This window comes from Rhamphochromis sp. 'chilingali', assembly GCF_963969265.1.
Source record: "Rhamphochromis sp. 'chilingali' genome assembly, chromosome: 13".
NCBI lineage: Eukaryota > Metazoa > Chordata > Actinopteri > Cichliformes > Cichlidae > Rhamphochromis > Rhamphochromis sp. 'chilingali'.
The window spans coordinates 32,492,322-32,516,283 of record NC_137940.1 but is presented as its reverse complement, the minus strand read 5'-3'; the positions used below and the strand labels follow the sequence as shown (position 1 = coordinate 32,516,283).

The window sequence follows — 23,962 nt, the reverse complement described above, 5'->3', positions numbered from 1 at the left end:
ATATATATATATATATATATATATATATATATATATATATATATATATATATATATATATATATATACACATATATATATATATATATATATATATATATATATACACACATATATATATATATATATATATATATATACACACACATATATATATATATATATATATATACACACATATATATATATATATATATATATATATACACACATATATATATATATATATATATATATATGTGTGTATATATATATATATATATATATATATATATATATATATATATATATATACACACATATATATATATATATATATATATATATATATATATATATATATATATATATATATATATATATATACACACATATATATATATATATATATATATATATATATATATATATATATATATACACATATATATATATATATATATATATATATATACACATATATATATATATATATATATATATATATATATATATATATATATATATATATATATATATATATACACATATATATATACACACATACACATATATATATATATATATATACACACACATATATATATATATATACACATATATATATATATATATATATACACATATATATATATATATATATATACACACAAGATTGACTGGTATAGCTATCAAAGGCAAAATAGTGTAATTTTACCATTTCCTTTTGGATATACAGCACAGGTGCACACATTCAGTATGACCACACTTACTGCAAATGTGGCGGTCTGATTGGTCAGATCTATTTATTTGGATCCAAATCAAGTCAAAAAATTTTTTTTAACACATTAAATATTCACACGGATTTTACACGTCCAGTGTGTAAAGTCCTTAAGAGTAGATACATTTAGGTTGTCTAGTGGTATATTCAATCACACTGAAAATCTGTGGGTGACTTTTCTTTCCTGCCCCTTTAATGACATACCTTCAAAACTTTCCTGCCCCTCCTGACCTTCAGAGCTGTCTGCTGTGCTGGGCTGGCTCTGTGCTTCTCCTCCCAGGATGTTGCCCGCTGGCGGCACATAGGGCTCATCGATGTCTGGGTCATTTTCGTGTTCCATTAGCCTGAGGAGAGTGCGTAAGCAAAATGTATTACTTTCCAACAGCCACAAAGAGCTTTACAGAGGTCTAGATAACATTTTTAAACACCCTATTTCAAGTCAAAATGGACACACACAAACAAAGTAAAAAAAACCCACAAAATCTGAAAAGATTAGTTTTAAACTGCCTTTTAAAGAATACCACAAAGTCAAGGGTGCAAAGAGTGTGTGACAAGCTATTCCAAAGTTTTGGAATATTAGTTTTCAGGCGGGTATGAGGAACCACAAACAGGTCTAAGAACTTGGTTTGAAGAATAGGACTGGAGTAGTAGCAGGGAGACTATCTAGGAGGGGGCTGCACCCCATAAAGCCATAAAAGTGAGAACCAAGATTTTTAACTGAAAGCTAATCCTGACAGGAAGTCAGTGTGAAAGCTTTAAAAATATGGTGATATGAGAAAGTTTATAATGAGTTAAAAGCCTCACAGTAGCATCTTGCACAGATTAGATGCGATTAATAAATGTTTCAGTCCAACAAGAAAACAGTCCAATCCAAGTGAGAGGAGATGAAGGCACACACAAGCATTTCTAATTCACTTTTTGAGACAACACTACAAAGTTAATCAATATTTCTTAAACTGAAAAAACAACAGTCACTTATCCGATCACCACAATCATGTTTACATTGGGAAATGAAAACCACTGGATAGTTTTATGAGGGAAACTGGCGTGTGCAGCTGGACTGTGGCACCAAGTTAAGTGATGACAGAGGGAAAATGTTAATGTGGGAGGTTTCAAAGTACCGTAGTGTGTTGTTATTCTGAGTGCTAAACTCACCAATCCATGGCTTGCTCAATTCCCTGGTTCCCTGTGTTGGCCACTGCCTTCTCTCTAAAGACAGATTATGATAATATGATAGATAATGTAGACACAGTTTAATTTCCTTGAAATCAGCTTCAAACCTGAAATCCAAATAAACCAATAAAAAATGTGTGCATCAGGGATCACTCACGCTCTGTTTCGATCAAACCCCATCTCCAGCAGACTCTCGAGTGTTGTTAGCTCTGCCATTTTGACCTGAAACAATACAGGAACGTTAACGAGGAGTTCATCGTCTAACGTACTGGTACAATGCTTTCATTTGATGATGAAAAGAACCCAAAGGACTTCTAACCAAACTAAAGTTAGTGCAAGAGCTCATGACTTTATTTTAGCCGACTAAAGCAGCTACACTGACCACTATTGTCCGAATATAACACTGCGTGAATATAAATAAACGATTCCTTTACTAGCAGCTTACCAAAACACAAATTTATTCCCGCTACACATATGCAGTTATTTGATATAATAAATACCATCGTGATGAGAGCTAAAATTAGCTTTAATGTGGCTAACGTTCAAATTGCGAAAGCTAACTGGGAAGCCTCGCTGGCTAGCACGATTAGAAACAATTAGGAACTCCAATAAGCTCTTCATCACTTGTGCCGTTAATGTTAGTTTGTATACTTGAGCTAAATGCAAACTGACGTGCCAGTTTATTTATGTACGGAGGAAATATGAGCTAATATACCCAGTGAAGGTAGGGATAGTTAGCTACTCACACATCGGACAACACCGCTTCACCAGTAAGGAAGCCCACGCGAGTCAAAAAGAACAACGCGAAATTCACGCTTATTAGAAAGAACGATTTTTGAAGTCTTAAGATTTGTTTAAAAAACAAACAACATACAGATCCTCCACTTACTGGGGACACTTTGACGACGCTATCTTCACGTTTATACACCTTGAGCTTCTACTGAGTTATACTTCAAATGAATGAATAAGCCTCCCTAACATGCAAATAATGAACAGTAACACGTAAGCTACTGCAGGGTTCACCTGACCCCATCTATTCATCACCTCTGCGACAGCATATCAATACCGGGGTACTAAAACGATGTCAAATGATAAACAATGCAAAATATCTACAGGAACTAAATCAAATATCTTTTTTTAAGGAAAAAAACATTCTTACACCAGTTTCTTTAAATCACTGGTGAAATAGTATAGATTGGTGAAAGTAGTGCCCTAGGTCAGAGTGTAGAAATACTCTGTTCGAAGCAGGATTTTAATTCTACTATTATTACTGATGTGGCCTGAGTAGGATAAAGTATATAAATCAAGGTGTTTACCTCTGAAATAAAGATTAAGTGAATATTAAATCATTACTTCACTACGTCTATTTATGGTTTTAAAGAATATAATTTGGTGTGAAATATGGTGTTAAACCAAATTCCCGTCAAAGTCAATGAGATCAGGAAACACATTGAGTGTGTTACTGGTTTAGATGTGCTATTTAAGAACTATTTATAAATGCATCTAACTGGCTTGGAGGAAGACGAAGAGGCTCTCCCTTTGTAACTCATTTACAATTATTGTTCTCACACTTTGACCAAAGACACATGCAGGAATGAACTGTTTGCAGGAATCACTCACTTTGAGCTTGAGCCAAATGCACTTTACAAATTTGTTTCAGGCAAACACTCTTTGTCTTCAAAAGTCATCTTCAAAACAACACCGTAAAGTAACACTGTTAATAGAAACGCCTTCAAATCTGGGTCATTTTTAAACGGTTTGTGTTTTGGGGGATACATAAGGTCTTATTATTGTCTATAATTTACAAATCGTTTGAAAAAAAAAAATCATATATCATCTTGTAGTCACTTCAAAAGTCCAGTCCAGATTTGGATTTGATAGATATCCAAGACCAGAATAAACAGTACAACTTGATGGAGTTGGCCCAGATTTTGACTATTCATCAATCATTTCTTTAAAGTAATCTCATAATGTTCTTTCCATTTAGATATTTAATCAGGGGATTTTATTAAACCGCGCCCCAGTAAGAGTGAGTGAGAGAGAGAGAGAGTGAAATGTGTCAGCAGAGGAATTATGTCCACTGATGATTAGGGGTGGGGGAGGCCTGATGAGAAGGTCGGATGATCTTATTGGCTGCTCTGCTGCATGTATGATTTCATCTCATCTGCGTGTCTCCGTGGGTGTTCAAACACAATGCAATTTGCTGACTTTTATGTGCAGGTTGGGTTTGTTACATATTTACAGTAAGTGTAATGATTAATTTTTCTCTCCCCCACGTAGTCTTAAGCAGCCCTCATTCACGAGCCTACCATTACTCAGAGACTCCGCTCACTGCTGGGTGTCTTTTTTGTAAAAACGCTCTTATTTACTATTTATTCGTTTGTCTTTTTTCCCCCTCACACTTATATTTTGTTCTTTTTTTATCTGGGTTTTACTTGTCTTGTGTTTTCCTTTTACAATTAATAACTGAAGAAGCTTTGCCTGCAGCTTTTACTGGGTAAGTATTAACTTTTCTTTTACATTCTAGAAAGCAAACTAACTCAAGAGATTAACAAGACCAGTTTATTTCACCATGCATCTAATCTGCTTGCACACTGCAGGACAAACCCTGTAATATGTATTTGTATATATGTTAAAATGAGAACAGTTGATCACAGAGGATCTTTTAAGGAAATTAGATGATTCATTTATAATGAATTCAAGTGCCTTCAAAAGCAAACACGTTCTGTGCGAACATGTGTGTAATTTACAAAGATGTTTGGTGTCATTTCGGTAACAAAGACGATATTGTACCTATTCAGATAAAAATGATTATAGTATGAATACATTTCAGTTTCTGCAGGTTCTAACTCTGAGATGATAAGCGTGAGGATTTTCCCAGCATTAAAAATGTTGGTTTAATATGTGGTATTTGATTTCCTGACGTCACCTTTCTCTGTCCAGACCGAGTTCATTCTAGTTTCCGTGCTCGGCCTCATGGTGCACATTATCTGAAGACGCTAATGACCCTTCATAATGGAATTATCTGTTAACAATATATAGCAGGGCGGCCAAAGTCGAAGGAGACAATGGGGTGAAGTTCTCTCCAGGCTGCCCTTATATTGCTTTATGGTTCTCTGAGGCTTTTTTCTTCTTTTTACAGAAGGAGAGGATTAAAGGTCAAATTTCACCAAGGATATTCAGTGAGATTCTGGGAAGAAGATGAGCTACACACAAGAAAATGATGCTCGTTCCTGTTTACCACTTGTGTTAAAGATCCTTTCAACACCTAATATAAAAAGAAATAGCACAATAGATCTATTTATTTTTTACTAGGGTTACTGGAACCATTGTTAACTTCTAGGAGCACGTGTTCTTGGAGGGAATGAGCCTGATTTTTATTGGCATCAGAAGGGACACATGTAATCTTAGAGGCAGTAAAAGCCAAGATTAGAAGATAAAATAGTGGATGATACTAAGTCTTTATTGGGTGTGGGTAGTATTGTGACATGAAAGCTGAAGTATCATGTGTAATAAAATGATTCAAGTTCATGTAGTCAGAAACAGATGACCAAAAGAGGGCAGCATTAATTCATATGATTTAAAAGTGGACCATGATGCTGCCGCCCCCTTCCAGTTTGCAGTACTCTGAAATGCTTGTCTGGCTGATCAAGAGTACGAACAATACAGACTGTAGTGGTAGCCCCACAAAAATAGGAAAGCCCAGAGGAGTTGTTTAAGGTAAGTTTTGGTTATATTCAGTTTTGCCAACTGAATATATGACAGGAAAAACACTTAAATAGAAGATGCCAGCAGAATGAGTGTACATCCAATGCCGTGGTCTGGCTTGGTGCTCTCAGCTGTGTTTTTCTCTGGGTCTCACCAGCTGTAACAGCATCTCCATATGGAAAAACTGTGGCTTCCAGTGGAGCTGCTGTTATCTGTGGAGGGACACCTCTTGTCATGCAAACACTGCTGGGACTCTCTGTAGCTCATGAACAGCAACACTTTCAGTTTCTTGTTTCTGTGTTTAGTTTAATTTTCATGGTGATTTATGTGAAGGCTGCAATAAATTAAACAATTCTTGTGAATTCAGTTGAAGTTTCTGTTTCTTTATAGCCCCTTTTCACGAATAAAACACAAAGATTGAGATTTGTATGGCATGGGTTTATGTAGCTTTCTGAAATGAAAACCAAAAGTAAAAGTGAATACAAGAGCATCATTTGTAGTAAATGGTCAGAAGGATATGGGACTTTCCCTGACATCAGTCAGCGATGGTGATAGACTCAAAGGTCCCTTACAAAAAAAATTACCTTTTGGGGGTTCTTCCTGTAAACCCTGTAAGTGTTTACAGGAAGATATCGTAACAAGATCTTTTTCAGCTCAACAAACTGAAAACAGAGTAAAAAAATACTCACCACTCAGCCTGAGAACACAATCATCATGAGTGCTAACAAAGAAGCTGTCTTTGTTTTTGTAATGAAAAGTCAAACCAAAACTAAATCACTGTTTGCAATTTGATGTAGTCATTTCAAATTAAAAGTAACGCTAGTTCCACTACAAACACTGCACATAAACACAATATAGTGAATATTAATTCATAGTGAATGTTATTAGAAGCTTCACGGGTTCATACATATGAACAAATGAATGAATACATGCTTTCATCAAAGTTTTCATATGGGTTGTTGTTCATAACAGTAACACATTTAGCATAATACACTTTCCTAGTGGCATCCGGACACTAAGATGTTTAGCGTAGTAAAACAATATTAGAGAATAGAGAGATCGTCTGGTGACACTGCAGTTATAAGCATTTGGATTTCACCCAGTATTGCTAAGCCTCAGGGTCGCCTCCTGTTTAAAGACAGTTCTTTAAACTCTCTCTGGCTAATTGCATGCTCCTAGTATGGATTATTGGGTATTTGACATTTTCTTTGTGTAAAACCTGTCTGTTGTGGCTGTTACTGTGAAGGGGGACTGTATACTTTAAAAAGTTGTGATAGAGCCATATCCTAGACTGTTGCACTAGCGCTCTTGCCTGTATACAGGAGGATGTGGGACTCCCTGTTTGTTTTGCCTGTGAAGATGACTTTGTTGCACCCTTAAGAAGTGAAAGTGTTTCTTGAGAAGACATGACTCTATTCTTAAAAAATTGGTGGGGGTCTTTTGTGTTTTTTTGGAAATATGGGACTTTTTCATGTCTGAGATTTGTGCTATTTGATTTTGGATTTTGGATTCATATTTCAATACACAATGCACTAAAACCTGTTCTATGTTCTCATCTGTCCCATTGTTTTTGCCACTTTTCCTTTATTTTCTGCCTTATTATGCCCCGATTAATTCAGCGTATATGGCTTTCAGGGAAGTTCTGCCTGTTCCCCTGTCACTTTTAACTAAGCACCTCATTATATTTAACACATTTTTGCATTTATCCACCATCTTTTGAATATGTGCATCCCATGTCATCCTTTCATCACACTAGAACCCACAAAACTCAAATTGTTTTACCCTTTCTAACTCTTACCCATATAGTGTGAGCTTAATTTCATCACTATGCTTTTCCTAATGCTTTTCCTTGTAAAAAACATTGTCTTAGTCTTATCAAACGAATATTTAAACCCCCCAATTATGCGATCACTTTTCCACTTCTGCTCCCCGTAGCGTCAGTATAATAAATTTTAAATTTCTTCCTCTTCTCCACATTCCCCCATTATCTGCAAAAAGTGATAACCCGATTCCACCCTCTACATCCTTAAATAAATAATTTAGCAACATTAAAAACATAGTCTACTCACAATGCTCCTTTATGGCGTTCAATTTTCTGCTAAACCCTCCCCTCCGATACTTTTATTTGTCTGTCTGTTAAGAAATCCTTAATCCATCGGAACATTCTACTATTTATATCCATTTCCCTAATATTAATTAGTAGACATTCCCTCCACATTCATATGATATGCTTTTTCTATATATTGAAATAACTGCCACTACACTCTCATTGTTTATTTGTTTACGTTTTTGTTTGGACTTTTTCCTCATTAATAATAACTGAAACATTTAACCAAGACAAATATACAAAAAAACCCTGGAAATCAGGCAGGTGGTAAGCGCGTTTTCACACAACTGTATGTGTATGAACTTTTCATGCAGAGGCTTCACAGGTTCATATATATATGAACAAATGAATGAATACATGCTTTCATCAAAGTTTTCATATGGGTTATGAAGAACAGAGGCTTTTATTGTGAAATACAGACTGTAGCGGTAGTCCCCGCAAAAAAAAAAAAAAATACTGTTTCCGGAATAAGTCCTCTTCGGCGGTTCATCAACTGTCAGCAGGTGGCTAGTCGGCTGGCAAGCCAATAAACAGTTTTGCTGTCTGACATTTAAGCAGCAATTGACTGCATCTATCTGACCGCAGCTTAGTTTTTATGGTGGCGTGTCGTGTCACGTCACGTTAGATAACGTCCAGTGAAAAAGGAGTCCTCCTTGAATGACTGACTTCGCAGTTGCGTGGCTAGCTAGCAAAGAGGAGGGTGGGGACAAAAACTTCAGCCTCGCCCAGTCCGTAGCTTTATACCAGCAGGCAGCTACTCTCTCGGCGGTGTGAGCACCCACACCTCTAAATTCGATACTTATTAAAGGGGAGACTGAAACCCTCGTGTCAAGTAGGCGAAAAGAAGCAACCATGTTCAGGAAAAACTTGAAGAAGGATCCCGAGCTGTTTCAGAACGTGTCGGAGGGACTGCGGCGGCTTTACCGGACCAAACTGTTCCCGCTAGAGGACACGTATCGATTCCACGACTTCCACTCCCCAGCCCTCGAAGATGCCGACTTTGATAACAAGCCCATGGTTCTCCTGGTCGGCCAGTACTCCACCGGGAAGACCACATTTATCCGGCACCTCATGGAGCAGGACTTCCCCGGTATGCGGATTGGCCCGGAGCCGACAACAGACTCTTTCATCGCGGTGATGCACGGGGAACAGGACGGGGTGATACCGGGTAATGCCCTGGTTGTCGATCCCAAGAAGCCCTTCCGCAAGCTCAACGCCTTTGGTAACGCATTTCTCAACAGGTAAAGCCAATGAGCAGGAGTCCACTCTATCAAAGAGGATATGAAAAATTATATGACTCCCACCACTACCTCCACCTCCCAGGGTTATTCATTACTCTGTGAATGAAATGAATGGGGCTGACTCGAATTCTCACTTTAGTGCTGTTGTGTGTTGAGAAACTGTCATAATAACACAGCAGCCCTGATTTTAAATGCACTCCTACATGTTCTTACATGTACGACACGTTTCAAGGTACATTCTCACATTATGCTGTTGCACAATCTTTTAAAATGAGCCGAGACTGTGAGGGTTTTACCTCTTTCATCATCTTAAAAGAATGCTGGTGTTTTGTGTCAATAGATGACAGATGTAGCTTGTATATAAAGCAGAGGGTTGGAAGGTGCTTTCCAACACCTTTTCCCACTAGCCTTTCCCTTTCGCTTTGTATCATATGCTACCAATCAAATGATCTTCTTCGCCACCTGGCAGAGTCACTCTTGGCTGACCATTTTCTCCCAGTGTGGCCTCTTGAACTTAGAAATAGTTGAAGGTTATATTGCTAGGGAGCATGCCGACCTTGTCCTGTCCTCAGCTCATGAAGCCATAACTTTCATGTCCTATGGCATGGTAAACCAACTCCCTCATCCGCTACCTGTGACCTTTTATAGTCCTATCACAAAGGATTAAAGGCGTGGTTATCGATTTTGACTATTGTAACATACTTTTTGGCACTACTAGACTGGCTTATGTGAAGTTGGTCAATTCTAGTCCATGATCCAGATAACGAAGAGATTATGGGGAAACACAGCCACTCCCAAAGCATTATTAATTACTTTTATATTTGTTACTCAGCTCATGTCCTAATCCAACAAAAATGTCCCCCAGCAAACACTCAGATGACTCAGAAGTATTCCCCTTTTACCAGTTAATGCAATTTAATTATGACAAGAATGCAGAAATAATCAAAAACAGCAGAATAAAATTAAATAAATGGCATAGAAAACTGATTCTAGGGTATTCTTTCAAACCCAGAGAGTGCCAAGGGCAGCTCAATCTTTGAGTGTTTCATTGAGTAAATGCTCCTCCCAGCTCAGAGTGCAAGTGAAACTGCACAAGCAATGTGCAGTGAGCCAGAGCCAGTGTGACGTTTCTTAAAACAGTCTCCTAGGTGCTGGGGGGCTTTTGGGGGGGGCAGAATTTGACATCATATGTCAAACATCTGATTGCTGATTATGTCATTTCCTGTAGAGGATGTAGGTATGCCCCCCTTCTCTGCCTGAGTCGCACCCTGAGTGGGATTAACAAATAATGCACAACTGAAAAACTCTGGGACAGTCATAATACTTGTTCTGTTATTAGTTTCAGGGTATTATGTGGGTGTAGGTAGGGTAGCGCAAACACTCAACTTGACACTTCCCTAGCTGGACTAATTTCCCATTATCTCATGACAGCCCTTCCTTTATTATTGTAGAGTGTTTGGTTTATCTCGCATGAGTGTCAAACCTTTGCCAAGTGTCATCACTCAAACTTGAAAATGTGAAGTAAGAATAGGGGACTCTAAGACTTCATTGGTCACTATGGCTTTATTACTGACTTGAAGGGAAGACAGATAAGATTTGAACAAAAGCTATTGTCCGTTGTAGCATCATTTGCCAAACTGCTGGAAACAGTCCTGCGGTATTGTGGGACTTGTGGTAGTCTTTCACTTCAGTGTGCATCTCTGTCTCAGAAGCATATGCAGACATGAGCGGGCATATGCTGGTTTAGAGCTCACATGATCACACACAACAGGATATGTGGGTAAGACAATAGCAGGTGTATGAACTGTTTAAACAGCTCACGTGGCATTTAGCCAAGAAGTGGCCTGCAAGTTGATGAATTGATTAAAATTTTCCACGAAGAACTGGATGTAGATAAACATTTAGAACCAGGCTGACTTCTGAACCATACTTCTGAGGCCAGTTTTCCATTTTCCTCTCAGGAAGTCAAAGAATTTAGCCTGGTCTTCAGCTAGGTAGGTAATATCAAGGGTCACATTGGTAATTGACTGAATGAGACTGTCAGGGCAGCTTCTCTTAATAGCTCTTAACTATAGTCATTCAAACTTCAGATTAGCCTTTAAATACCAGGCTCTCGGTATAAGCAGTTATTTATGAAGTGAGTAAACAGAAATCAGTCATGTGATCCTCAAATGCAGAGCTTTCTCTTGGGTTTTCTAAGCCCAAAATAGTAGGTAGCTTCCCAATTTTGGTGGTTTAAAAAAAAAAAATAGAATTTATTGAATTGTGGTTGACCTTTCATTGTTTGTGCAGTGATACTGTTCTGAGTGTTTCCACAAAAGTTACCCAGTTTCTTTTACACCTAGATGAGCATGCAAATGTTTTAGCTCTTCTTCCCCTTTTATGTTTAATTCAACTGCAGTCAGAGCCCCTCAGTGTATGTCAGTGCTTTCTGTAAATGTTTAGTCAGTAAAATCGGAGTCAGCAGAGCTCAAGTTCCGCACTGGCCCACCCCGGCCCACATTATCCTGCTCCGTCCTGTACTCTTCCAGGGTGCTGACTCTGCACTTTGTTGTGATAGCGGCTGACACACGTACACTCTTATACAGAGGTTAGCATGAAGACCTGTGTAGGTATGTGTGTAGTGAAATGATTGATTCACCCACACGAGGCAAGACTTCACAGGAAGAAGGAAAAGTCACACAGTTGTAACCTGCTGTTTGCATCTCCAGCAGTAATGACAGATACCCCGTTTCCTCTTCTCTCAGGGAAGTTGAGGTTACGACGTGAGGGAAGGTCATAGGTCAGGAGGTCATTAGCTGGAGCCAGATTTGCTATCACAGCATAGGCTTGATGTCTTTTACACTGTGGTGCATTTCCCACTTTCTGAAGATATAGTGAAAAACTGAAGGATCTTTGATATGCTAATGCACCGTCCCCTTGGGCCCTCCGTTTCAAAGAATTCCAGCTCAAGTTCATTGGAACATTTTTTTTTTTTTTTTTTTCCTGCTAGCTCTATGTGGAAAAATGTTTGGATAGATGGCTGAAATGGAAAAGCTCAGCCAAAATTCCTATTGGGAATCACATGCCATCAGCTTTAAGAGCGAGAGAGTGAAAAACCTGCACGTTTGTTATCTTTTTGTAGTTTATTATTGTAACATTAATACACAGGGCCTCTATGCAGGAAGCCCTATTCTTATATTTCTTTAAGTTGCTCTTTGTGGATTTTTCCTTTCCCTGCTTTGTTAGGGTTTTCTCGTGTGTGTGTGTGTGTGCGTGCGTTCTCAGCGCGGTCACAGCAGGAATGTAAAAGCACGATTTTTTTTTTTTCTTTTTTTTCTCCCCCAGTCTTATGACCTGCTGCTTCTGAGCTCATGTTGTGAGTATCAGTTCAGTTTGACTGAAAGGGCAACAGAGTGTGAGAAGTAGTACTCCTGACTGTGTGGTGTCTTAACAATCCCCTTCTTTGTCCTGAGTGGGACAATGGGGGTGTATGCAAAAGCAGTCATCTACTTTCATTCTTATATCTGTCTGTGTTTGAATTTCTTGGCTTCATTTCTGTTTAAGGGCTCACACTCGGCTTTAAAATTTAAACCCCAGTGTCCCAGCTTGATGAGAGTATTGTAAAGTGAATTATGCCGCACTGGGAATGACTAAGGCATATAATTTATGGCTTATCATGTATTGTTCATATGTTTCCCTTATTAAATATTCTTACCTCAGTGCTGACCTAAAAGCATGGCTGTCACGCCGTTTGGAAAATCTGACTGTATAATTATGTAGCCTCACTGTTGTTGAGGGCAAAACATCCAAACTAGAGCTGAAATAATTAATCAGCTTGTTGAACGACAAAAAGAAATTACTGCTTTGATAAGCCATTATTGATAATAAGCAAGTCTTTAAGCAAAAAATGTCACACGTCCATTCATTTCATCTTAAAAATATTGAATCAAATGTGTTAAAAGCAGCAGTTGGTAGCAGTCTTTTACAATAACCACACACTTTATAAAGCAAATGATTAGTTGAACATTAAAGGGCAGATGTAGAATAACTGTTAACTTCAGAAATGTACATTTTTAGTTTACCTTAAGGCATCAAGGATTTGTAAAATGAGATTGTAGCTGTCCTCTAAACCCCAGCTTTGTCCTGTTAACAGACTCCTATTTTATATTAGTTTCAGGTTTCTTCCAACAAGAAAGAACATTATTTTATTCTTGAGATATTGTTGCTACAAAGTTCAAGATTAATGTCTGTTTAATAGGAGTTCTATGTAAGCATTCTCACCTAACCAGTTTTGTATCCCTCTCTCCTTTTACACCCCTCTGCCTGTTATTCTTGATCCAATCTCTCCCTCTCTCTTTCATAATGCTCTTTCACTTTCTTTTTCTCCCCTCTCTCTGTGCTCTGTGTCTCTCACCCCCTCCTCCCCCTCTCTACCTCCTTGGCAGGTTCATGTGTGCCCAGATGCCTAACCCCGTCCTGGAGAGCATCAGCATCATTGATACTCCTGGAATCCTGTCAGGGGAGAAGCAGAGGATAAGCAGAGGTCTGCCTCACATACATCCAGTTTTCCCACCTTTCACATACGCCTTGTTTCATGTTCTTAAAACTCTACCACACCACACCCACTGCTCAGAACCCAGAAACAAGCGCAATCAGAAAGCATTGCATGTATGCAAAATAAAACCACAGGAAGTGACAACTTCACCTCTGAAAAAGAAATGTTGAAACAACAAACATACCCTCCTTTCCCCAAGCCTGTTTCTGTTTAGCAAATGCACTGCCAATTTACTGCAGCAGTTTGGCTCACTGTGTTGTCAAACCTGTATTTAGCTCCTTTAACACCTCTAGGTCAATGCCTAACCAAACAGGTTACATAAATCTGATGGAGACCTCAACAGCATGACGCCACATAGCACTTTTCATTCTTTGTAGCTCTTCAGCGCCTTTAAAGAAATTGTCTGAAAGGGAGAGGAGCTAAAACAGAGCTGAGGCCCAAGACCAAGGCCCGGTATAAGATAAATAAGGACTATTTTAAGCAAAGCTCCAGGAATAAAAAGATATAGTAGGGAATAATTATAATAGATTGCATTTAAATCCCTCTTGTTTTCTAATCAGACCTAAAAAGGTATGAAAAATTGCGTCCTGCATTGCCATTCTTCCTATTTTTATTTGCTTTATTACTACTTTTTAAACTTGATTTTTTTTTTTTTTTTTTTTTTTTTTTTTTTTTTAAATGACATCAGAAACAGCAGTATGCGACATTACGTGATGGCAGAGCTTCAGTTCATCCTTTGTCATATTTTTTTTTTTTTTTTTTTTTAATAAATAGGACAGGGGGAATGAATGAGAGAAAGAGGGGGAGAGAAAGAAAGAAAACCAAAGGGGAGAAGAGACGGTGAGAAGGGGGGGGAAGAGAGAGAAAAAAAAAAAAAAGAACTCCTGGGTCACCTGTATGGAGAAAAAAAAAAAAACAAACAAAAAAAACAAACAGAGGAGACAGCAAACAACAAAGAGTAACATAATAATAGAGAAAACAAAGCACCATCACAATAAACTAGCTAGTCATAGATATCAATATTTACTAAATAATAAACGATATTGTGCAGCACGCAAGATAGACAGCGCACAGTGTGCTTTGAGGCAGCAGCCAAGAAAGCTTTAGTCCGCGTCTGTGAATACCCATGTGTGCATACCTGTGTGGATCAGCATGCTTGCATTCCAAAGGTTTCTCCATGTAATGATCTGCTAGGGAGTGTGGGGGGGCCACAGCCCTGTCCTCCAGGGTGTGAAGCGGGTATGGAGGAGATCAAAACTCCAGACATCCAGAGGCCCCCAGAACACAAGAGACCATGGAAGACCAACAGAGGGGCAGCCGCGCCACTGTTCCAGTAAGAGCTGAGGAGAGTCCCAGATGAGGGCTCGCCCAGCAGCCGCGGAGCTGCTTTTAAACTTGATTTACCTTTTCTGTTTCCTATGTACTATTTATCACTACAGATCTGAATCATTTCCCTGTACTCTGTGGAAATAGATCAATTTATATTTTTATCTGCATGCTTCAGCAATGCTTCGACCTGCAGGGTCATTTCAGAATTGCCACATACGCACTTTTCTTGTAACTTTTGATGATCTTACAAACAAAACATAGCCTCTTCTTTTTTTCCCCCCCACCTGCTCTGTGTGTTTGAGAGGAAGCACATATATAAGCACAGGTTTTCTGTACAACCCAGAGACAGGAAGTGGAGTAAAATGGCAAACATAGCAGAGTTTCCCAAGACTGCCCTCCCCTTATCCACTACCGCCTGTGTTTGGCAGCTTCTTTACAGGCTGCTCTTTATCGCAGTTGTTTCCTGTGAGGCACTATATGAAGAAATGGGGGGGAAAAAAGAAGACTATTAAGCTAAATAAAGAAAAACTGATTATGTAATTAGCCTGTAGAAAGAGAAAGGCCAGAGAAACTGACAAGGCCAGACAAGCGACTGTAGACGTAGAAACGGATGTGCACATCTGAGTATGAATAAAGAGATTTGGCACACGGAAAAGTGACCCTGACTAAAGACACGAGGACGCTAAATCTGATGTTTCATACCTTAAACAGCTGTATACATACAGCACATACTCCTACATTCTTGCTGTCAAAGAGACTGTCCTCCGCATACACACTGTCTTACAGACATTATCCTCTCCTCTGTTTCTGTATAAACATGAATACAATACGGTACTGCAGACATACTGTACTAACTGTGTCATATATAAACACAACTGATTGGATTGTGCTGCTCAACTTTGACGGTCATGTGTGCCTCACCCAGAATAATGGCAGATCTGTTTTGTACCAGGCCTACAGGAAGCTATGATATTATTTCAGGTTTCCACAGATTGCTACGTCTCTAGTTTTTAGCGTAGATCCGCATTGCACAATTTCAAATGTGCAGGCTGTTTACATAACTTCACAATTACAAAAGTTTTCAGGAAAAAAATCAGGAAACGTGAAATTGATTTAAGTATATGGTGCTTTTTTTTTTATTGCATAACACTTGGACTGTGTTTATTTTTGATTAGGTCAGCATGTGTGGTTCAGTGCTTGTTCCTTAGTAAACTATGAAGTGGCAAAAGCTATAGTAAAACTGGAACTAGGTGGTGTGTTTTCCGACAAGCAGTGCTGATGAATTGACAATGATATTTTAATGCTATTTAGCAAAATTAGAGGGGACTTGTTGCCCTTTTTTTCTGTCATGTATGCGCTCCTACATTGGTGGGAGCTCCTGTTAAACATAGCAAAGGACTGAAACAGTCAGCAAGAAGTGCAAGTAAGATTATACAAGACTGTGCAATGAAAAGTAATCCCTGTATGGCAAAATCTCAGGCAGTGTTTTTTTTTTTTTTTTTTTTTTTTTCTGCTCTTGGCTCTTTATATTGCCACAGAGAGGGGATGTTCCTACTGTGGTCACCTCAGACACCAGTCTCCTTCTGTGAGCATAAAATCCCCCCCCACCTGCTGTACAAACCTTTGCAAGGCAGCCAGTCAGAAGAGGGATGTCTTAAAGAGAGAGAGTAAAAACAGTTTGTTTCAGGCAATGGATGAACTGGGGGCTTGCACCAATGACCTGCATAAATAAACTAAACTGACTCGTGCAAAACTCTACTAGAGTCTAAGAATAAACATCTGGAGCTGGAAGTGAGCATAATAGGTCCACGTAAGCAGATTGTAAATACATTTTTTTAAAAAGGCTGAGCCTGCCACTATTAAGAGATAAAAAATAACACTTAAGGATTATTCTGAAGAAGAGGATGTCACTTTCTGGAAATATGTCCTTGCTGTGAAGTAAATGTGCAGCAAACAGATGTTTAAAGCTGGTTGTTTCTGTTGGCCTTTTGTTTAACAGACCTTGGCATATCGCACAACTTTATGCTAAGTCCTATCTGTTGTTTTATAGCTGCTGTGCTGTGATATGGAATTCTGTTTCTCGAATTCCAAACTAGTCCTTCGACTTTCCCAGAATTCTGAAAGAAAATATGCTCAGGGTTTTTTCCAATCATCTGCTCTCTGTCTAAGAGGCACATGATTTTGAAGCCATGAAGTCATGAGTGCATGGCTCTATCCCTTCATGTCTGTGTGAATAGTACAGACACAGCAGTTGTTAATGCTATGTGTTCTAAGTCAGCCTTGAGCAGCTGCCTCTCCGATTCCCTGACATGTGCGTTTAAAAACAGACTTAAGATGGAATGAACAAATATCCTCATCTGGCTCCCACTGGGATCCTTAACTGCAAGCAGTCCCCCTTTATGCCCCTTTACTTTCACATGTTACAAGCATGAACTAATTTTCCAGTATCCATCTGCTATATTCATCCAGACCTTGTCATTTTACTTTCACTTTTACTCTCTGTGTTCCCTCTTTATTCTCTTTTTATCTCCATGTCTCCCTCTTCGTGTCTCCATCACAGAGTTGCTCTTTTGACCGTATCTCTCCGTTGCTCTTTTGTATACATGTATTTGGACAGGGACAAAAGCCAGCCATGTTGGAATGCATGAGCTGCAGATCTGCCGTCAATTGTGCAGCTGCTGCGATGAGCTTTTAGAGCGACTGTCTCATTGGCTCAGAAAAGAATGCACACACTAATGAAAACCACTGCTCTCTTCGCTCCTACCTCCTCAAGTCCTTGAGGCAAATGAAAACTTAGGGGGGAAAAAGCCAATTTATGCAATCTGACTCTACCCTGAGTTTCTCAAATAACCAAAGGAAGTGAATAGTACAGCAAGTTTCTGTGCTCAGGCGGCTATAGAAGTGTGTGTAGTGCACATTCTGGTCAAGCTATTCACTTTTTTTTTTTTCTTTTTTTTTTTTAAAGATGTTACAGTGTATAGCATTTTCAGTTTAACACCTTATATCAAGTATGTGTCTTCCTGCTTTCTGTTGATCTTTCGTTGCTTGGTTTCTCTAAGGCACGTTGCAGAATCTGCTGTGTCCAGAGGTCATTTTATTCCTGAGGCTAAAACCTCCAAAGAAAAAAGCTTTTAGCCAGTTCCACAGGAGTCACCCACCCTTCAATGTTGCAACACAATTTTCAAAATGTTTTTTTGTTACATTGATGGTTCAATTGTTTGTTTTTAAAGGGTCAGAAGTACTAGGTTATGTCAGACAAAGTAACAGGCTCTGCATTGTCAACCTCCCACGGCCTGCTGCAGGCCAGAAAAAAACATGTCATGCTTCAGATTATCCAGAGGGACTGTGGTTTAAACTTACCTTTATACCACTCTCTCTCTGTCTCAGTAAAGCAGTAAAGCCAGTTAATCAGTAATCAGAGTAAAAAGACCTGCCTCTTGAAATCCCTTATCTAAACATTACCTGGAATATAAATATGTGTAGAGTCCAAAACTAAACTTCTTTAAAGATGCAAGTTATTGGAGTTTCTTTCAGGTCAGATGGCTGCCACACCGTTGCACTTGATGTGCTCAAGTAGAATATGAACAAACATTGGAAGATAATAGTGCACACTGATACCCAGGACAATGTAGCCTGCTATGTGTGTCACTGTGAGCTTATCTAGTCATGACAGTTCTTTATCACTCCCCATATGTTAACAGCATGACACTATAATAATTCGTAATATGGCTGAATTTAACATGTACTGTCTTGTTTTTGTTTTAATGGCAATGCATCATCTGTTTGGGGAAACTTGATTTCAAGCAGCATACACACCTACCTAAGTTTTAATGTTGTTCAGACCTTATTGTAGACAAAAGGTTTAGAGCTGGGAAAACAGTCCAGTTAAGAAACCCAGTAATGCGACATTTAATATATTTAAAGATGTTTCAAAAAGCTTTTCTTTACTCTCTCCAGGGTACGACTTTGCCGCTGTGCTCGAGTGGTTCGCTGAACGCGTGGATCGCATCATCCTCCTGTTTGATGCCCACAAGCTGGATATCTCTGATGAGTTCTCCGAGGTGATCCGCGCACTCAAGAACCATGAGGACAAAATGCGCGTGGTGCTCAACAAGGCAGACCAGATCAGCACCCAGCAGCTGATGAGGGTCTATGGAGCGCTGATGTGGTCTTTGGGTAAAATCATCAACACACCTGAGGTGGGAAGGAGGGAAAAAAAAGCCCTTTTGTTGTTTTTGCTTTTTTTGTTGTTGTTTTTTACAATTCTGTTTTTGACTGAAGATTTGTAACGCTGTGAGAATTATTTCACTCTAGCCTGGTAGTAATCAAGTGTTAGACACATGTGGAGCAAACAAAGGATGTTACCGTTTCAGAGTGAAAGCCAAGCTCCAGGCGAAGGTTGGATAGCTTTTCCAACGTTATCAAGTTCTCACTTTACCAAGGAACTTAAGAAAAAAAACACCTTAATGAAAGTGAAACGCGGATAAAATACCATCCATGTCAAATCCCATGTCCTAGCTGATATCACGTGACATAAGCACTTGTGATTTTTCCACCTGAATACTGAGTTAATGTTTGATCCAGAGCCATATTCATAAAGTGATCCCAGGGAAACCTTTGGAGCATGCAGATAATTACTCATTGACTTTGATCTGTAGTTCATATCCTGTTTGAAGGATTAACACTACAAATCAGTCACATTTTTAAAAAAATGTACTCCTGATTAACTCAGTCTTACACTCTTTTCTTGTTTTTATTGTGTTGGACTATATAAATGTTTTACTTCTGTTTATAAATCCATGAGAACAATGTCACATATGTGGCCTGTGAGAGAATTTCTTGCCGTGGGTTTGAGCTGTAAAGTGTAACCTGATGGAGATGAATGGATATTAACTTGGAAAACCTTTATTCTAGGTGGTGCGTGTGTACATTGGGTCATTCTGGGCACAGCCCTTGTTGGTCCCGGACAACAGGAAGTTGTTTGAGGCGGAGGAACAGGACCTTTTTGTGGACATTCAGTCGCTGCCACGCAATGCAGCTCTACGCAAACTTAATGACCTCATCAAGCGAGCACGTCTCGCCAAGGTCAGTATTAAGAAAATTAAACCCTGTGGCCCAATGCAATGATCATTGCACAAAGCACCACATTCTTTTATACCAGTGCTTGAGTAGCACCTATGCTTCCTTTAAAGGATAGGCATGGATACTTGGAGAAACGGCACAGGTTCACCTTTAGAATTGGTATGGATTGGTAGGAAATGCATTTTAAAAAATTCAGTGCTATACACCACCACTAGTTCTGTGGTGTGTGATAATCCACTAGTCACTCACTGATGGATCATAGGAGTGTCTATAGACAAGCTTAGAGTTCAGCCTGCTGCTCTTTTCACATAGAGTGAGCTCAGTGCACATGGCAGTTTACCGGCGTTAGGTGTGCGTCTGCATGAAACAAAGCTCACCACATGTCAGCAGCGGTGACATTACATCTGGGGCACAGGTGACAAATAACACTGTAATAGTATAAACTAAGCTTTGTAGCGTTCACATCATAAACACAACCCGTTGAAAGTACCAGTATACTTTTTTTTTTTTTTTTTTTTTTTTTTTTTCTTTTTTGGCATATTTTTATAAATGGTATATTTAAAAAAACAAACAAAAAAAACAAACAAAAAACAAACAAACCATGAATTATAAATAATAAATAAAAAAAACACAGAAAAACAGCACTGACCACTTTCGGAAGAAAGCCTGCGATGTCAGAAAACACATTTTATATGCATTTATTTACCCTGGAAATATGCGTCACTGTGTTCTGTCTCGATGTAGTATGTGTTACTGTGTTTTTACACGTTCCAGCCATAGACCCGTCCTATCTTCTTACATTTTGGTGGCATTTTTCATTTAATTGTACATTTTTAAAGAAACCAAAAAGTTAAAAAAAAAAATGTTGCATTTTTTTTTAAATGGATATTTCTGTCACAGATTACCATTCTTAGACTTGGCTGCTGAGTTTAATTTATGTGGTCATATTTTCACTCTCTATTCTTTTTAAGCCCCTGTCTTATGTCACTAATAGGGTGACACCAAAAAACAAACAATCCCCACCCTGCAACTTAGTGTTTCATGTTTAAAGTCACCACAAGCAGATGTCAGCCCAGTGATATGTTTGAACATATGTCAGTTTTAAAACGACTAATACAAATTATAGCACAGGGTTTATCTATTTCTGCTTTTAGTCAATATGTATATATCTGAAATTTAAAAATACACTGCAGACATCCATTTTAAATCTAGTTCCCTTCATTTGGCCTTCTGCCTGATTGAAAAGTCCAAAATTCAGATGTTGTAGCTCTGAAATGTTTAATGCAGAAGTCCAGAGGGTGCTAAGAATTTCTGCTTTTTCTCTTATGCATTCAGGTGCAAGCTTACATTATCAGCTCTCTGAAAAAGGAGATGCCGAGTGTGTTTGGAAAGGACTCCAAAAAGAAGGAGTTGATTGCCAACCTGGGGGAAATCTACCACAAGATAGAGAAGGAGCACCAGATCTCACCCGGAGACTTCCCCAAACTTGATAAAATGCAGGTAAGATTTAAAAAGGGAAAAAAGAAAGAACTGAAGCACTTCCCTGACAAAACTGAAGTGCTGTCTTGAGTTACAGATCTGATGAAAACACAACTCTATTTTTGGAGTGTTGTATAAAGTGTTAGAAACAGGCTGTTCAGAGTAGAATGACCTTCCAACCTTTTACTCTTCACATCTTTGCCCTTCTTTCCTGCTCTTGCCCTCCAGGATGGGCCAGGACGGCGATGAGATTTATTTTTCCTGGTTTGTCAGGAAATCCTGCTTCTTGTATGTTGCTCCCATTGGTAGCCATTGAAGACTGATCTATTTCTATCACCAATTCCTGTTTTCTCTCAACCACCTTCATTCCCTCAGGAGCTGCTAAACGGTCAGGACTTCACCAAGTTTGCTTCACTCAAACCCAAACTGCTGGAGGCGGTGGAGGACATGCTCGCCAATGACATCGCACGTCTCATGGCAATGGTCCGCCAGGAAGAGGCCTCCATGCCCAGCCAGACCGTCAAGGGTGGAGCTTTTGAGGGAACCATGAGTGGTCCCTTTGGCCACGGTTACGGTGAGGGTGCCAGCGAAGGCATTGACGAGCTGGAGTGGGTGGTGGGTCGCGACAAGCCCACGTACGATGAGATCTTTTACACCCTCTCTCCCATCAACGGCAAAGTGTCCGGCGCTGCCGCCAAGAAGGAGTTGGTGAAGTCCAAGCTGCCCAACACAGTCCTGGGAAAGATCTGGAAGCTGGCAGATGTGGATAAAGATGGCTTCCTCGACGACGAGGAGTTTGCCCTGGCCAACCACCTGATCAAGGTAAAGCTGGAGGGCCACGAGCTGCCTCCCACGCTGCCAGACCACCTGGTGCCCCCGTCTAAACGTGGGACGGTGGAGGCCTAGATGCACCCTGCAGATCATTGATGTCAACACAGGGCTCTCCAGGCAGTGTCTAACTTCAAGAAAGAACGGCAGCACCTGGGGTATTTTTCACCAGAGAGAGACTGGAGGGTATCTGGGGGTTGGGTGGGAGGGAGGGCGGGTCCATCTTTGTGAATCTGGGGATAATGTTTAGTGTGTGTGAAATAAACGGTGGGAGAGGGGTTTTATTTGCAGACCGATAGAAGGACAATTACCAAACTGATGGGTAGCTGGAGGTCACACGATGAGGTGGAACATGGATTTATGCATCCTGTGTAAAAGATGTCTTACAAATATACACTTCATATTGTTATATGTTGATCCAAAGAAATCTAGTTTTTTTTTCCAAATGGGAAACAGAAAGGAAATTAATCAAAACAGCGGTTAGATGTGCTTTATCTCTATTTTTGTATTTCCTCACTGTTAACTTTGACTCTTTCCAGAAGCTTCCTTTTTTATTATTTTGCCGGATAAATAAAAAGGAATGCTTGTACCATTCAAAAGGTTAAGTGGATTTGTATTTAATATTGCTATATCACATTTAACAGTGGTTTGTCAGAAGAAAGCTACTTATTAAAATGGGGGAAACGCATTTAAATAAATATGCTAAATAAATCTTAACTGATTCATAGTTTGGTGCTTTAAATTTGTAGTGGTTTTCTGTTACCAAAGGTTATGTCAAGGACTGTGTCACCCAGAGGTCATCCAAAGGTCATCCAGAGACTATTTAATGTATTAATTTAAATTGGTTTAGTGTGCTTTTCTGCCCTCTGTAGGCTAGACAGAGTCAAAGCAGGGGGCTGGGAGGACATATAAGGTAATTTAGCCATGAAAGTGGCTTATGCCTGCACGTTTTCAAGGACAAATTGAAAATGGTGGCGAAGGCAGACATGCTTGCGTTCTCTGGAGCTCTTACACGACACGTGGAGACAATTTACAAAAACTCAGTCCGGGCTCAGAAACGAGCACAAATTGTAAACAGAAAGACAGGAAACACTCTCCAGTGAGCCTGGAAATAATATACACTTTTATTCGCCTTATAAATCTGTGCGACTATATAACCTGAGCAGGCCTAATGTAGATGTCAGATGTCAAAACAAGCAACTGAAGTATAAATAATACTCGTCAGGCCTGTATGTATCGGCTGTTTTCTCAGTGTTTGTAAAGGGAAATGCAGAAAGATGACTTATGCAATTCCAAGAGTTGCACAAACACATCCTCATACACTGCACGTCTCATCATGTTTGTTTGCATATTTTCCAAATGGCAGATTCATCGTCTCATCTGATCATTTTATGTAACTGAATATCAGTTGAGAGAATCAGTTTACCTCCTAAAACACGCCATTACACTCACGGTCATGTGTTTCCATCTTACCTTAAAATTACTCTGAAACGCTGCACAGTGACTCAGTAAGTTATCAGCCAGCATAAGATACATGATATTTCTCCTCTGGTCCAGAGGCGCTCTCTTGTGTCTTCCTGAGTTATTACAAGTGCTGTTTCAACCAGTTGTAAGCAATTCTACTTTCCCACGCCCTTCCAGCACATGCGTGATGGTGACAGTAAACATTATGTAGTTATTAGGAGCTGCACAGATTTCTAACAGGTCTGCTCTGTCTTA

The 23,962-nt window shown here is 39.2% G+C and overlaps 2 protein-coding genes across 4 annotated transcripts in view; one reads left to right on the top strand and one right to left on the bottom strand.

The window, feature by feature from the left end:
- Nucleotides 1-2,868, bottom strand: part of ubxn1 (UBX domain protein 1) — a 9,288-nt gene extending 6,420 nt beyond the window's left edge. Inside the window, exons 1-4 of one of the 3 annotated variants that reach the window (XM_080901917.1) lie at nucleotides 2,822-2,868; nucleotides 2,090-2,154; nucleotides 1,915-1,968; nucleotides 964-1,103 (exon numbers count right to left, since the gene is read on the bottom strand). In XM_080901917.1, coding sequence (XP_080758043.1) covers nucleotides 964-1,103; nucleotides 1,915-1,968; nucleotides 2,090-2,148 — 253 coding nt within the window. In that variant the 5' untranslated portion in view covers nucleotides 2,149-2,154; nucleotides 2,822-2,868. Of the gene's footprint in view, nucleotides 1-963; nucleotides 1,104-1,914; nucleotides 1,969-2,089; nucleotides 2,155-2,647; nucleotides 2,727-2,821 lie in introns of those variants that run through there. The other 2 variants (XM_080901915.1, XM_080901916.1) reach the window with 2 other exon arrangements.
- Nucleotides 2,869-8,199: 5,331 nt separating this feature from the next.
- Nucleotides 8,200-22,970, top strand: ehd1a (EH-domain containing 1a). Its single transcript, XM_080901835.1, has 6 exons — nucleotides 8,200-8,988; nucleotides 13,416-13,513; nucleotides 18,812-19,053; nucleotides 19,769-19,939; nucleotides 21,272-21,436; nucleotides 21,791-22,970. Exons 1-6 carry the CDS (start codon nucleotides 8,600-8,602, stop codon nucleotides 22,319-22,321), a joined length of 1,596 nt encoding a protein of 531 aa, XP_080757961.1. The 5' UTR covers nucleotides 8,200-8,599; the 3' UTR covers nucleotides 22,322-22,970.
- Nucleotides 22,971-23,962: the final 992 nt, after the last annotated feature.